Source organism: Dysidea avara, chromosome 14, assembly GCF_963678975.1.
Source record: "Dysidea avara chromosome 14, odDysAvar1.4, whole genome shotgun sequence".
NCBI classification, from domain to species: Eukaryota; Metazoa; Porifera; class Demospongiae; order Dictyoceratida; family Dysideidae; genus Dysidea; species Dysidea avara.
The window spans coordinates 13586694-13599756 of NC_089285.1; the positions used below are offsets into that span (position 1 = coordinate 13586694).

General features: G+C 39.0%; 1 protein-coding gene and 2 long non-coding RNA genes across 13 annotated transcripts; 1 reads left to right on the forward strand and 2 right to left on the reverse strand.

Moving 5' to 3' along the window:
* The first annotated feature begins 5877 nt into the window (after window positions 1–5877).
* Window positions 5878–11705, forward strand: LOC136244540 (uncharacterized). Of its 11 annotated transcripts, none has more exons than XR_010695404.1 (14): window positions 5878–6037; window positions 7478–8818; window positions 8873–8957; window positions 9435–9572; window positions 9743–9790; window positions 9842–9907; window positions 9962–10019; window positions 10071–10127; window positions 10776–10849; window positions 10907–11009; window positions 11060–11128; window positions 11192–11284; window positions 11334–11442; window positions 11510–11705. It is a non-coding gene; the product is annotated as an uncharacterized lncRNA (long non-coding RNA). The 11 variants fall into 11 exon arrangements; XR_010695405.1 differs by having other exon boundaries at window positions 9435–9539; XR_010695400.1 differs by having other exon boundaries at window positions 9839–9907; window positions 11510–11704.
* On the reverse strand, window positions 7324–8747 carry LOC136244534 (uncharacterized). Its single transcript, XM_066036114.1, has 2 exons — window positions 8605–8747; window positions 7324–8555 (listed from the first exon to the last, which is right to left on the reverse strand). Exon 2 carries the CDS (start codon window positions 8169–8171, stop codon window positions 7440–7442), a length of 732 nt encoding a protein of 243 aa, XP_065892186.1. The 5' UTR covers window positions 8172–8555; window positions 8605–8747; the 3' UTR covers window positions 7324–7439.
* LOC136244543 (uncharacterized) lies at window positions 11550–13063 on the reverse strand. The gene is made up of 3 exons (XR_010695408.1): window positions 12995–13063; window positions 12862–12950; window positions 11550–11830 (listed from the first exon to the last, which is right to left on the reverse strand). It is a non-coding gene; the product is annotated as an uncharacterized lncRNA (long non-coding RNA).

Consider the following 13063-nt stretch of genomic DNA (forward strand, 5'->3'; position numbering starts at 1 on the left):
TTTCAACCCATAAGCTTACAATGAAAATCCAAGTCCATGAATTGATATGCATGGTTAGACTATTTCTTTGAGCAGTGTTTCATGTACGTTGTCTGTCACATTCTAATTTTCTTACATTGATGTCTACAGACATAGCCAGCAGCATAACAAAGAGCATTGCCCTCACAATGTGGTATAACTGGCTTGGCAATTTTAAATCAAAATTGAAACTGGAGCTGTTTTCAGCAGCAAAACACCAGCCGTCTAGCAAACAGGCTCTGTCACTTCCTTTTGCTATTGTCTCTGTGGACTTAATAATAAAGTATCATCCTCAAAAGTGTCTTCTGCCTTGACACCTGTAATGAAAAGAACCAGAGACAGTATTTCATTCTGGCAGTCATCTATCACCACTGATATCACACAAAACACTTAATAATGGTTTACAAACGAGTATTAAGCTACCTAATACTGTAGTACTTATCCCTATCATTTATTTAACTATGACAACGGACCGTCACTGTCATTCCCACGCGTTGTTTTCTTCATTTCTAGCGCGAGTTCTTTTCGTTCCATCTTAAATAACACGGAGTAATGTAATGGAGTTATGTTACACTAAGTTAGCTCTTTGCAATGCTGAGTGAATCTGTTGATTGGTGTTAATTGCCTCTGTTTCCAATCCCGGGTAAGGTATATATTATCTATGTGATATACTACAAAGTTGAAGTTATTTTTGTGTGCACTTTAAATCTCTACAGTGATCTTAAGATTCAATCCTGTGTATGTCTTTGACAATCCACTATTATGTATTGCCTTATAATCCAATAGCATTAAAGGTGTAGTTCTGTTTTCTAAAATTGTTTACAACTGAACTTATCCACCCACAATCTCTCAGTACAATAGAGTAATTGGTTAAAAATAGCTTCCAGATTCAATCTTGTGATATATTCCAAAAATTTCTAGAGGAAGTATCACCCCAGACCCTTAGCTGGAAAATCCTACGTATGTGTACTCTACACACTGTATGGTGAGTGTATACTTGCCCTCTCAAGCCCTCTCTTCATTGTTACTGTTTGGGCGTTATAGTTTGAGCCATGAGACCGTAAAGCACACTAGCTATACCTTAAGCCAAGCAATCAGTTTAGCAATCTTGTATAAATTCATGAATATTGTAATCAATTAGCTAGCAAAAAACCAAACTCTAAAATTGCTAAATTTAACGTACCACTAAATTAAGGTATTTCAAACACAAAATTTATGGGAAGTATTGATCATGTATAGCGGCATCCTTCTTCTTCCTGTTCTTTATGTAAAGAATATATTTTTAGTTACTGGCTGTGCCCTTATATGCCAGCTAGTATTACAACTGTTCTGGAATAATGGTGTCATTTCATCTTTTATTACACTTAGGTGACTCATGAAAATATTGTGAATCACTTAAACAAAGTGGCATCATTTTTCAGTCAAAAATATTGCCAAATTTTAATAGTGAATAGGCTAAATTTGGAAAAATATTTTTGTTGGGGCATGCCCCCAGACCTCCCTAGATAGAACATGCTCTGCATGCTGAGTGTGTTTCGCACACTATAGCTAGTTGTATTAACCAGTTGTCGCTTTTCTTAGCCTACCAACCATCATGTTAGCACCCCCCCTTCTGAAATCCTAGATCCGCCCCTGCTATTATTACTGTGCAAAACCTCACATAGAGTATAAAAGTACAGATAAACAAGTAGATGTGTCAACAAAAATTATCCTAACAGTTAGTCCCTAACAGTTAGTCTAGTGCTCACTGCATGATTAAATTATACATAATAAAAGCATGATTAAATAACTGACTGCATGACTGCATGATTAAATTATGCATAAATTATGCATATGCTAAAGTTGTTTTTTAATCACTGTACAAATCCTATGAGCTGATGTGATTGTGCTGTACCTCCTTTGTAATAACCATAGCAGAGTTCAAAATAACAGCCTGTAATCTTACCAAGCAAAAGCCACAATGGCCAACCAAATTTTAAAATGGTCCTATCAAAATATTAAAGATTTTAAAAGCTATTGTTATTACATGTATGTAAGCTGCTTACTATTATGCACAAATCGCTGACTATGTTGCATGTTAGTCTGTTATTTGACTGATCATGTAAGAGACATAATAATCAAGACACACGGTAGTGTGTCGTGTGGCCCAAGAAGCCGGCGCGCGCCAATTTTTTTTTTTTTTGCCCACTTCTGAATTGGAAATTTTTCTCGTTTGGTGAACTTACCGTTTTTGTTTGTTTTACGTAAAGTCACATTACTCAGGGGGTTGATGAATCTCGGGGACAAAACCCTCGAATCAACCCAGCTGGGTTCCTCGGGGTTCTTCTTCTCAAGTGATGTAGCGAAGCCTCAAGGAGCGAATTATACAGGCAGCTAGTCTTACTAGGTGAAGATTTCCTTTGCCATCTCACAACACACGAGATGACTGAAACAGATTCGCCATGGGCTAAACTTGCTGGGAGTGGAGGAAATGAAGGCTATAACATATCAAAACTCGTGTAAAATTAACAATGTATTTACGCAAGCCACGACGTAATTGTTTTTATTACGCGTAATGTACAGTTAGTATTGAGTTACAGTTTTTAAAAATGTATATTTTTAGCAACCTTACGTGTTCTGTAGCTTGTGACAAATTTGTTCGGGCGGTTTTGCATACCTGAGAGTTTCGGCTCGATGAATATCTAAAAATGAGGCCAATTTTTGGGCGGCTATATCTTGCAAATTCGCTCCAAACAGCAACGGGTCTGAGATATTCCCATACAAAAACAATACTAGCGGGCGCGCTTTTGTTGACACCGCGCTTTTATACAGTTTCTCTATCCAGTAGCCTTAGGATACGTCTTTTGTTCGGCCGGAAACAAGTGCAAGAGTCCTCGAGCTACGTTTTGGTGTACAGCAAGTTGCCGTACGGCTTCCATTAGTGCTTGCAAATTAGCGAAGAATGAAGTCGACTAATTGACTCTAACCGCAGGTAATAAATTGTTGCCATATAAGTGCAACCACTTAGCGCTGTTTATTGTGTGGTCACATTCCAGCAGCATCCCTGTACCACCGCAATGACACAAACTTATGTAGCCATTAACAAGTAAGTAAATATTCACTATTCACCCAATTTAAAAGTATGCTATACAGCTTTTTTCTTTGGGATATATCACGTCCTGGCAAAAATGGTGTCCCAACCATTACACCTGCCCCCAATGATGAAATACTTTCTTCCACTAGAAAGGCTACATCTACATTTGAGCTAGCAATCGACTTTGTTATCACCAAGACTTTTAAACATTATAACATCCCATTACACATAACGGACAACACCAGGACTACTTTCAAATCAAAGCTTTGGCGAATGGGAAGATCATTTTCTAAGATTGGAGGAACAGCACGGAAAGCACAACTTGACTGTTGGAAAAGTGGGAAAGATGCAACCTGGAACATGGCAATTAATGAAACAGAAGTGAAGACCCAGCTTTTGTGAAAGAGGAGGATTACAGAAGATAAGTTAACGAATGAGACCAACAAAAGACAGAAGTTGGAAAGCCAGGTAGATAACTTAGAGAAAACTGTAGAAAAACAACGAATACAAATACTTAATTTGAAGTTAGGCAACGATTCAATACCACAGCGTTCACAGAAACCTTGGTCAGAGCTCACTAGACAACAGCAATACCACAGAAAGAGAAAACTCGCAAAGAATCTTGAAAATATCACCAGCCTTTGTGAAAGTAGTAGCTATAAGCCCTGTAATATGGAAGTACAGAACATTGATACAGGTGTATGTGAAGTGATAAACTTTAGAACTGGACAATTCAAACATATTGATACAAAAGAAGACAACAGTGTACATTCCACCCTTTATGTTAAAGACAGATATGCTATATCAGATCACAGCTACCATGAGTTAAGCATGCTATCAGATCTACCATCTTCTAGTAAAATTAAAAAGCTCAAGTCAGAACTGAATTCACAATATGACATCAAAAAAGCACCAGGAAATACCATCGGAGTCCAACAGAGTTTAAAAGCTAGAATGACCCTGTGCTTGAAAAACATAGTAGACAACACAAAACCAGAAGATGTACCATCATGTTTCCGTATCAAACTGACTGGAGATGGGACACAGATAGGTCGGGGATACAGTGTGGTCAACATCGCATTTACCATCTTAGAAGAAGGAACCAAGGCTTGCTCAGCACAGGGTAATCACAGTATTGCCATCTTCAAAGTGTCTGAGTCCGATTATGATGCTCTCTGTGAAGCGATGCAGGACATCATCACTGAAGCAAAAGAGCTGACAAATATTACTATAAATGGCAACACATACAACATAGAATACTACTTAGGAGGAGATATGAAATTTTTGGCTTTAGTTTGTGGTATTGACTCAGCAACTGCTAAGTATTCTTGCATTTGGTGCAAGTGTCCTTCAGACCAGAGAAACGACATGCAATTGGTGTGGTCTATTACAGACAGTGAGCATGGTGCAAGGACTGTCGAAGAAATATCAAGGATGTCAACATTGGGTAAGTTCAGCAAGAAGCGGTTTAACTGCCAATGTTCGATTTTATTCCCATCAACCATGTCGTAATTGATACACTGCATTTATTTCTACGAATTTCCGATGTACTAATAGACTTATTGATTCGAGACATTCGAAATCTAGATGGAAAAAACAAAGACCAACCACATGCTACCCAGTACCAGCAGTTTTTAAATGATAGTTGTAAAATTCACTTTAGATTCTACACAGAGAAAGAATCGAACAAAACCAAGTGGCGAGACCTAACAGGACCCGAAAAGAAACGACTGTTTGATAACATTGATATACCAACATTGTTTCCATCCCTTGAGAATAAAGATGAGCTACAAAAGCTATGGAATGATTTCAATGTTTTAGTTAATCTTTTATCGGTTTCAAATAAACCCAATCCAACAGAGTTTGACAAGCAGGCAAAGCAATGGGTCAATGATTTTACATCTATCTATCAGGATAAAGATGTCACTCCTTACATTCACTGTATTTCCATGCATGTTTCTCAGTTCCTAACGCTATATGGGAACATTGGTATATTCACTCAGCAAGGCCTTGAAAAATTGAACGACTTCACAACAATATTTTATCAACATGCATCCAACCATAAGGAGCAAGAATCACTATTGCAGGTGTTGGAAAAAAGAAACAGAATAGAGGAATTAGAAGCTGACGGTCATCAAAGAGAACTGAGAGAGCAAAAATGTACGAAATGCAAAGAAAAAGGCCACAATAAGAGAACATGCCATAATTTAACCAATCAAATTCCTTAAACATATGTACCACATGTGTATATAGCTGTATAAAGGTTACCACATTTATATTACAACTTTTATTAACTGAGTCACAATAATGTTTTGCAGATGAATGATAAATTAAATAAACTGTTCAGAGTTTTGAATGTTCTTAGATGCAATTAAAATATCACCAAAGTGATCAAACACATGCTGACAAGTGCATGATTTCACATGATAGGCTCAAGTAATACTACTAAGCCCTTGGACAAGTAGTCCACAAACCTGAAGCGGCCTGGTGGACAGCTGCCTGGAAAGATTTATCTGTCCTTGCAGCATTGAAAGCAAGGTAAAAATAGAGAAATCAATATCCCAGCTAGCCTTTCATGCCATACTCCGTTAACCTTGGACTCATCGTAGAGATCAATCATCCCTCGAGGCCGACCTTGTCTTTGCCAACATGTTTATTTAAGCAGGCATCAAATAACTGCAGCTGTAGACACGTATTGATCACAAATTGGTCGAACACTACTGGCTTTAGGCACTGAGTAATAGTAGTCAAGATAGTACGATGAGACAGTAGCAGCTGTAATAATACTCTATTTAATTCAAGCATCATTCATTCCAAATAATGGTCACCTAAAACGGCATGGCGTTGTGTGAACCTATGCGTTCGATAAATGGACCTCTACCAGACGAGTGCAATTACAGGAGACCTTGGCATGGGCTGTGTGTATCTCGAATTTACGAAAATTAAGTGAGTGTGTGTGGTGTAGTTAAATCTACGAATGCTTTATAGGGGTGGTCACTACCCAATAGACCTGTAGAGCCATCTGCGACCGGGATCAAGGTTTTTGATCGACGAAAATATATCTTGATCGCTTAAAAACAGCCTTGATTGCTTGGTAATTTAGCACTTTTTCGTAAATTCTTGTTTTGTTTATGCACCTATCAATGTCAAGTCTCACCTACCCCAGGTCGGGCAGAGGTGGGGATTTGCAAATGCTAGATGACAAATTCCCCACCCCTGGGGACAGCTTCCGAGTTACAAATCCCCTACTAACTCGTATTATTTATTCTGGGAATCACTAATAATAAGGCCAAGTATGGCTATTCGTGTTGCAAATGTCCCTACCCTAGGGACGAGTTTGGGTGATGGAATCCCCTACAAATCCCCACCCGCTGCCCGACCTGGGGTAGGTGGGGTGTGTCATTGATAGGTGCATTACGAGCTAGCTTAATCACTGCTTTCTAGGAAGTCTTAATCGCTTAATTCAGTGCTAATTTACCTTTTGATCACTGGATTTGATTTTGATCCCGGTTGCAGATGTTTCTATAAGACTATTGGTAGTGACTACCCCTTTCATGTGGCCAGATGATACTTAGTATACTTTTTCTTTGTGGCATCATTGGTCGGCATATACTAGGGTCTGGTGAATTATCATATAATGAGGTTGCATTTGTGGGTGAACATTTAGCTCTGGTGTCTGGAGGTGTACTTGTTGTTTTGGAGCCGATCGGTGTGTGTCGTGATGATGGTAAGAGGCCAGATGGCATGTCATTGATTCCTTGGTCATGGGGTTTACCCTTGCTCTGGGACTTTACCATTCAGACACCCTGGCCCCATCTAATTTATCTACTTCTGCAAGTGATGCCAGCTGGCTGGTAAACTCTGCAGAGTTAGCTAAGATCAGACAGTATTCTTCTCTGATTTCACTTCTCCCCCTCTATGTGTTGAGACCCTGATCATTTGTACGTTCATTAGTGAGGCAGATAGTTTTGGGTAATGGAACAGTCTGGTGATAATAGGGCCACCTGATTTTTAATTCAGCAGGCTGCTGCTATTGATGTTCAAGTGCTACAAAGCACCAGCATTCAATTTTTTGTGATAAAGTTCTGCCATGCTTGTCCATGAGATCACATTCACAAATGGAAATTCACAACTTTCTCTAAAACAATTCACCAGACCATATCTTGCTGACCGATGTCCGTGTTTGCAATATAACAAGAATTTATTCTATCCCTACCCTGTTATATGAGGTAGAAAATCCCTATCCCAATGCCCAACCCAGAATAGGTCTGGTGATGAATAACATAGTGTCTTATGTACATTACATACAGTAGTGTGTTTTATCATGTATAGATGTAGAATACGTAGTTCAGTTATTAAATATGTCTCTGTTTCTGCCAAATGTAGATGAATTACCATATCGTCGTTGGAAGCAGAATGTCAACAGATACCCAGTGTCTAGCTTTGATGGTGTGATGGGTCTACCTGGTGATTCTGGTGGATGATAATCAACAACACTTCGTCGTTTGCGCAGATGAAACTCAATGCTGCTTAAAACAACATAGGCATAGTCACCATGTTTGTTAATTCCCCTATAGTGCCATCGTGTTCCAAGGAGAAAATTTAAATCAGAATATTGCCGTATCCCGTACCGTACAGTTCCCAGCACAGTGTTTGTTGCAATTCCTGCTTGTTGTAAACCACCTGTGAACAGAAAGTAATCAAATCCCATTGTGATCTTAACCAACGGTGAATCTTTTCTTCCACATGTGAGTGACTGTTTTATTTTAATACCAAGCTCATTGTAGAGGCTGTACGGTTGTACTGCCGGTGGTACTGGAATATTACTGGTATTAACAGTGGTGCTACTGGAGTTGTTGGGGATGGATAACGGTACTATGTCACTGGATTCACGCCATTCGTCACTGTCATCATTGTACCCAACATAGTGTATCTTCACTCTGGACCCTTTCCTTTCTACTACTTCAATAGGATAAAGTTTGTCTCTTCTCTCTCTTTTGACTCTTGGCAGAACGATGTCATTCATTTGTTTGTAGTCACGCTTATTTGTACCTGATCGCAAGTTGTAAGGATTCGCCATCGTCAATACTACTCGATACTACTGCTAGCACCTGCTTGGTCGTTAACAACGGTATCCTGGAAACAATTAACTATTACGCAAATTAGTCTAGATACAATTATTGTACATGTTATATTTATGGTAAAAGAAGCAACAATATAATATCATAATGTCTACTTGAAGTATCTCCGCCTTTAAATGAAGGATGACACGGCATACCCTGGCCAATTTCCAGCTGGCTAACAGACGATGAGACGATTAGCACTCATTAGATGCATACAACGTGGTTCAGTTTAGATCTACTCAGGTCGTGCGACGTTCTCAAAATAGGCAGTGCAGTTAATCCGCGACACTTCATCTGCTCGATTTGTGAACGGCTCCACACATTGTTCACAGAAAGTTGATCTATTTAATAAGTCTGCAATGGTTTATTAGATGGCTAAAATTACAGTACCTTGGTATCCCGAACGAAATTTTCCTTGCCGCTTCCCAGACCGTCCAGCCTAGAAAAATCACGGAGAATAATTGCGTTATACTAAAATAAACGGTTTTGCACTTATACGGCTTTACTTTACACTTTCCTATTACATGTTTTGATATGAGAACAAGAAATAGTGAACACTGAGCGGTATATCTATATGGTATGATAGTGTAAACTGCAATTGTTGGTTAGTTGGATTTCCTGAGACTACATGAGTAACTATCTTCATTTGATATGCCAGTATGTCAGTCATTCAGTGTCCAGTTCAGCTCAGCTTGGTGACCCCACAAATACCCGGCACAGCTAAGTTTGCATCATTTACTCAGGTGAATTGGCAGGGAAGCACTCATTTTTGTGGGCCCACTTCTGAGTTAGAAAATTTTCACATTATTTTTGTGAATTTACTGTTTTTGTTTGTTTTACGGAAGTCACATTCTTCAGGCATAGATTATGTATTCCCCACCTAGGGAATATATAATCTATATGGCTTGCCATTTTCTAATCCTTTAGTGTGCACATGCAGTACTAGTTTCAGTAGTAGGTGTTCTAGAAGGCAGTTCCGTTGGGAGCTATAACATATACCATCATTCTATTGTAATCCAATACTATAGTGCTGCTGTGGTGAAGCTTTATGTTTACTAAAGGAGATTGGTCATGCATCATAACCCCGGGCATGTCTATGCTTGTATTACTGTATGTTAGAAATGGTGCTGCTAATCACATATTTGAATAATTGTTATGTGGTTGGCATATTTGATGACACAATGTGTGTTGATATTGCTCATTGTTTCAAATTGTCACAGGGATGCACTGGTATAGAGCAGATGACTCAGGAGACACTGGCAAAGACCTGCTTCAAGGCAGGAATCTGATGACACAGTTGAAAGAGGAGCTAAGGAACGAGACAGGTATCACCAAATATCCGAGCTTAACCTTGCAGTGTAAGAGGGTGGGGCTAGACTGATGATAGTCATGTGAGACAGAGATAGTGTTTAGTGGTTTTCTACAATGTTGCAAGGCAACTTGCTAATCTCAAAAACATTGTTGCTCCCGGAACATTTCTTGATACTTGTAGCGGTGTGAAGTTGTCTTTGTTGTTGTTGTTGTACAGGGGAATGTGTCACTGAAGGAACAACTAGAAGTAGCAAGTTAGAAGCCAGTGAGTATATAATCTGTTATTGTAACTTATTGCTACACTGTACGTGAGGAGGGAGAGGTGCACAAACAACGGACAGCAGTAAAAGTGGTCATCACACAAGGGGACACAGATAAAAAGGTGTGTACTCCGTTGTCATGTGACATCGCATGAGCTTATATGACATCATAACAGGAACTAGAAGACAAGATCAATCTGCTACAATAACTGGAAGAAAGCTCAAAAGAAAATGGTAATTAGCATTGACGTCTTTAAACTTCGAGCTATTCTGATTGGTTGTTAGGAAGAGAGAGCTAGTCAGGTACAACAGATTATGACTTGAATTAGACAGCAAAGAGAGGTGCGTGATCTTATCATTTCTGTGTGATACAGTGGAACTTCTCTTCCTTTGTGCTGGTGTAAACTATAAAGTATAATTATTCTCACACATATCTTGTATATAGAGGGGTTCTGCTGTAGTGTTTTGGGTGTTGTGTGGCTGTAATATAATGAGTGAACCCGCTATGACAATTACGGTCATATGAGTCACTAGGCCAAGAGTTGTAAGACCACTTCAATATAGTGACCTTGTCAAGTATATAGGTCCCAAACACAACTGAGATGTACTTCATGACCTCATTTATAAGACCACCTCAATATACAGTAGTGACCGTGTCAAGTATATAGGTCCCAATTGGTGTCTAACTTGGTCCGTTGTTGGGACATGAAAACTCATGTACTGTATTAATGACCACTCCTATGATATGTTTATTGTGGCAGCAGTTGGTTTGTTAGTAGTGCTATTTGGGAAGGCTATGATAAAAGAATTTTTTTGTGGGTGTTTTCAACTATACTATAAGCCAACAAAGCCATTGTCTAGCAAATCGTTTTGTGCAGCATATCGATACTGTTGCAACTGTTGTGACAAATCGCATGGTACAAAATAAAGGTGATATGTGGGAACCGTTACTTGTGTATTATCTTGTGAGGTCATGTGATCTTGTCACAGGTGTTGACTGTGGTATTTCATAATGAGATGAATTGTATGGCACTATCACCATGATGACAACTTCAGAGACACTGGTATGATAAGTTGTGTGATTTTTTTTCACATAATCTATTGTGCCACTCCGTTGTTAGGCAAGGTTAACATTACTGTGGACACCTCAACTAGTCCAGCACAAAGTGTAGCTACCCTGATTTATGTGACATGTTGCCATAGTGATAGCTGTTACAACACAAGGTTTGCATGACAAAGCATACTACTGTATCACATTTCTGCCATCGTAACAGGCCTACCAAATAAGCATAATTGAAGCGTTACTACAGAGCCCAGTGGGAGTGGTAGCACGGACTATAAAGGTAGGTGTGGTGATGTGTTGTTACCATCTTGGTATGTGTTGTGAGGGCCATGTACTTCTCCAGCCTCAGAATGGCTGTGTTGTCAAGCGGATAAGGGAAGCATTTATTGACTATAACAAAGTGTGCACCCACATGATCAAAGCTGCTGTAGGACAGGTGAGTACCGACCACATTCACACAACTATTATTGTTGCCATGGTTACAGAAAGGAGCATCATCACACAAACTACAATTGTGATGTTACCATCTTAAAGAGTTCCTACTTCATCAGTGAAGAAAACTAATGACGCCATGGCAACCGGTGGCATGTACAAGTGAGCACGTGCTACAGTATGTAACCAGTCATGTCCATTTAACTGTCTGTCTTTCCGTCCATCACAGGACAAACCTATACTGAGTCTACTGACATTCAAGAAACACCTCAGATCATTATTTAACACAATATTTAAATTTGAGTCAGTGTACAATACATAATAATTAATATATTGTAAGAAATGTCATCCTTGTAAGTATAACAAAACATGCAACACAAACACATGGTTTACTTGTGCATGTCATCATTGGGATTAAATAATCCGTCTTGTACAAGATACGTAAAGGTTCACTATCTGTCCGTCATCATCCTTATAAACATATCAGTCACCTTAAGTTCATTAATCCACCAGTCTGTAACAGAATTTCATAGCTGGGAACTTCAATTCTCTGTTGGAAACAAGTGATAGTAAATAGAAAATTTTGGCTTAGATAGCAAGGAGGGTGCACCATTAAGCTGATTAACAAACCAATCTGATATGGTAGTATCAAGAGTCCATAATGGACTCTTGGTACCGTATAGCGGGTTATTTTCGAAACAGAAATTTTCGCACAAGAAGCAAAATTTGAATTTCGAAGAGTACATATTTCGAAGTCCGGATGGATTTCAAATAAACGGAAATTCGTGTCACAAATTATGCAGATGCGTGAATGTTTGCCGAAAACTGACTTACTGATGGAATAATCCCCATTTCTGTGCACCGGAAAGAAGACTGAGGGAGTCTCGGGTGGAATGAATTCACTGGCACGATTACGCTCGATCATAGCTAGCTATCCTACTAGAGCAGACGCTTGACGACCCATTCTGGATCACCTGTTTTCTGGTTATTGGTACAGAAATGATACAGTTGACCCATTATCATCAGCAATACTGAGCTAAAACTCGAGGAATACACGAACGAATCGCCGAAAGTTGGACGGTTGCTTTCACTTGTGGGAATTTATTTTCGAAAAGCAATAGGACGTGGGAATTTATTTTCGAAGAGAAGGGCCTCTTTGAAATATCCGAAAATAAAAACCTTTCGAAAATTACCAGCTATACGGTAGTATATATAGGCCCTTTCTCTAACAATTTGTTCTTCGGATTATAAAGTGACAGTGTGGTAGTTTAATCAATTGTTGACATCACATAAACGGGAATGCCACTTTGAGTAAACTGCAAATTTTGAATGGGGAAATTTGCACGGAGAACTGCCAATCTGTGAAATTAAATTTTGTGGATCCTCCCCCCTCCCTTGTAAAACCCTGCTCTATAGCAATGGCATGCACACATTAGCACTGACAATTAGGTGTCATGAGAACAGGTACAGCTATGTCATACTAGATATACAAATGTAAAAGTCACATACATGTTGTATGTTATCACACTTAATGAAAATTGTCAAATGACTGCCACACAGTTACACATTACAAGAACATACCCCACAGTCAGACGATGCACTTTTTGCAAATAAGCAAAAATACACAACAGCAATCTATTTGTACTGGAACCAGTACTTTCTAATGATGCCTATAGAGGTATTGATGATGGTGTACTAATACAAATACTCTTACTATCCACTTGAGGATCTTATCTGGTGAGTGTTCTCATAGATAATATATGTATACAACTAAGACTTGTGA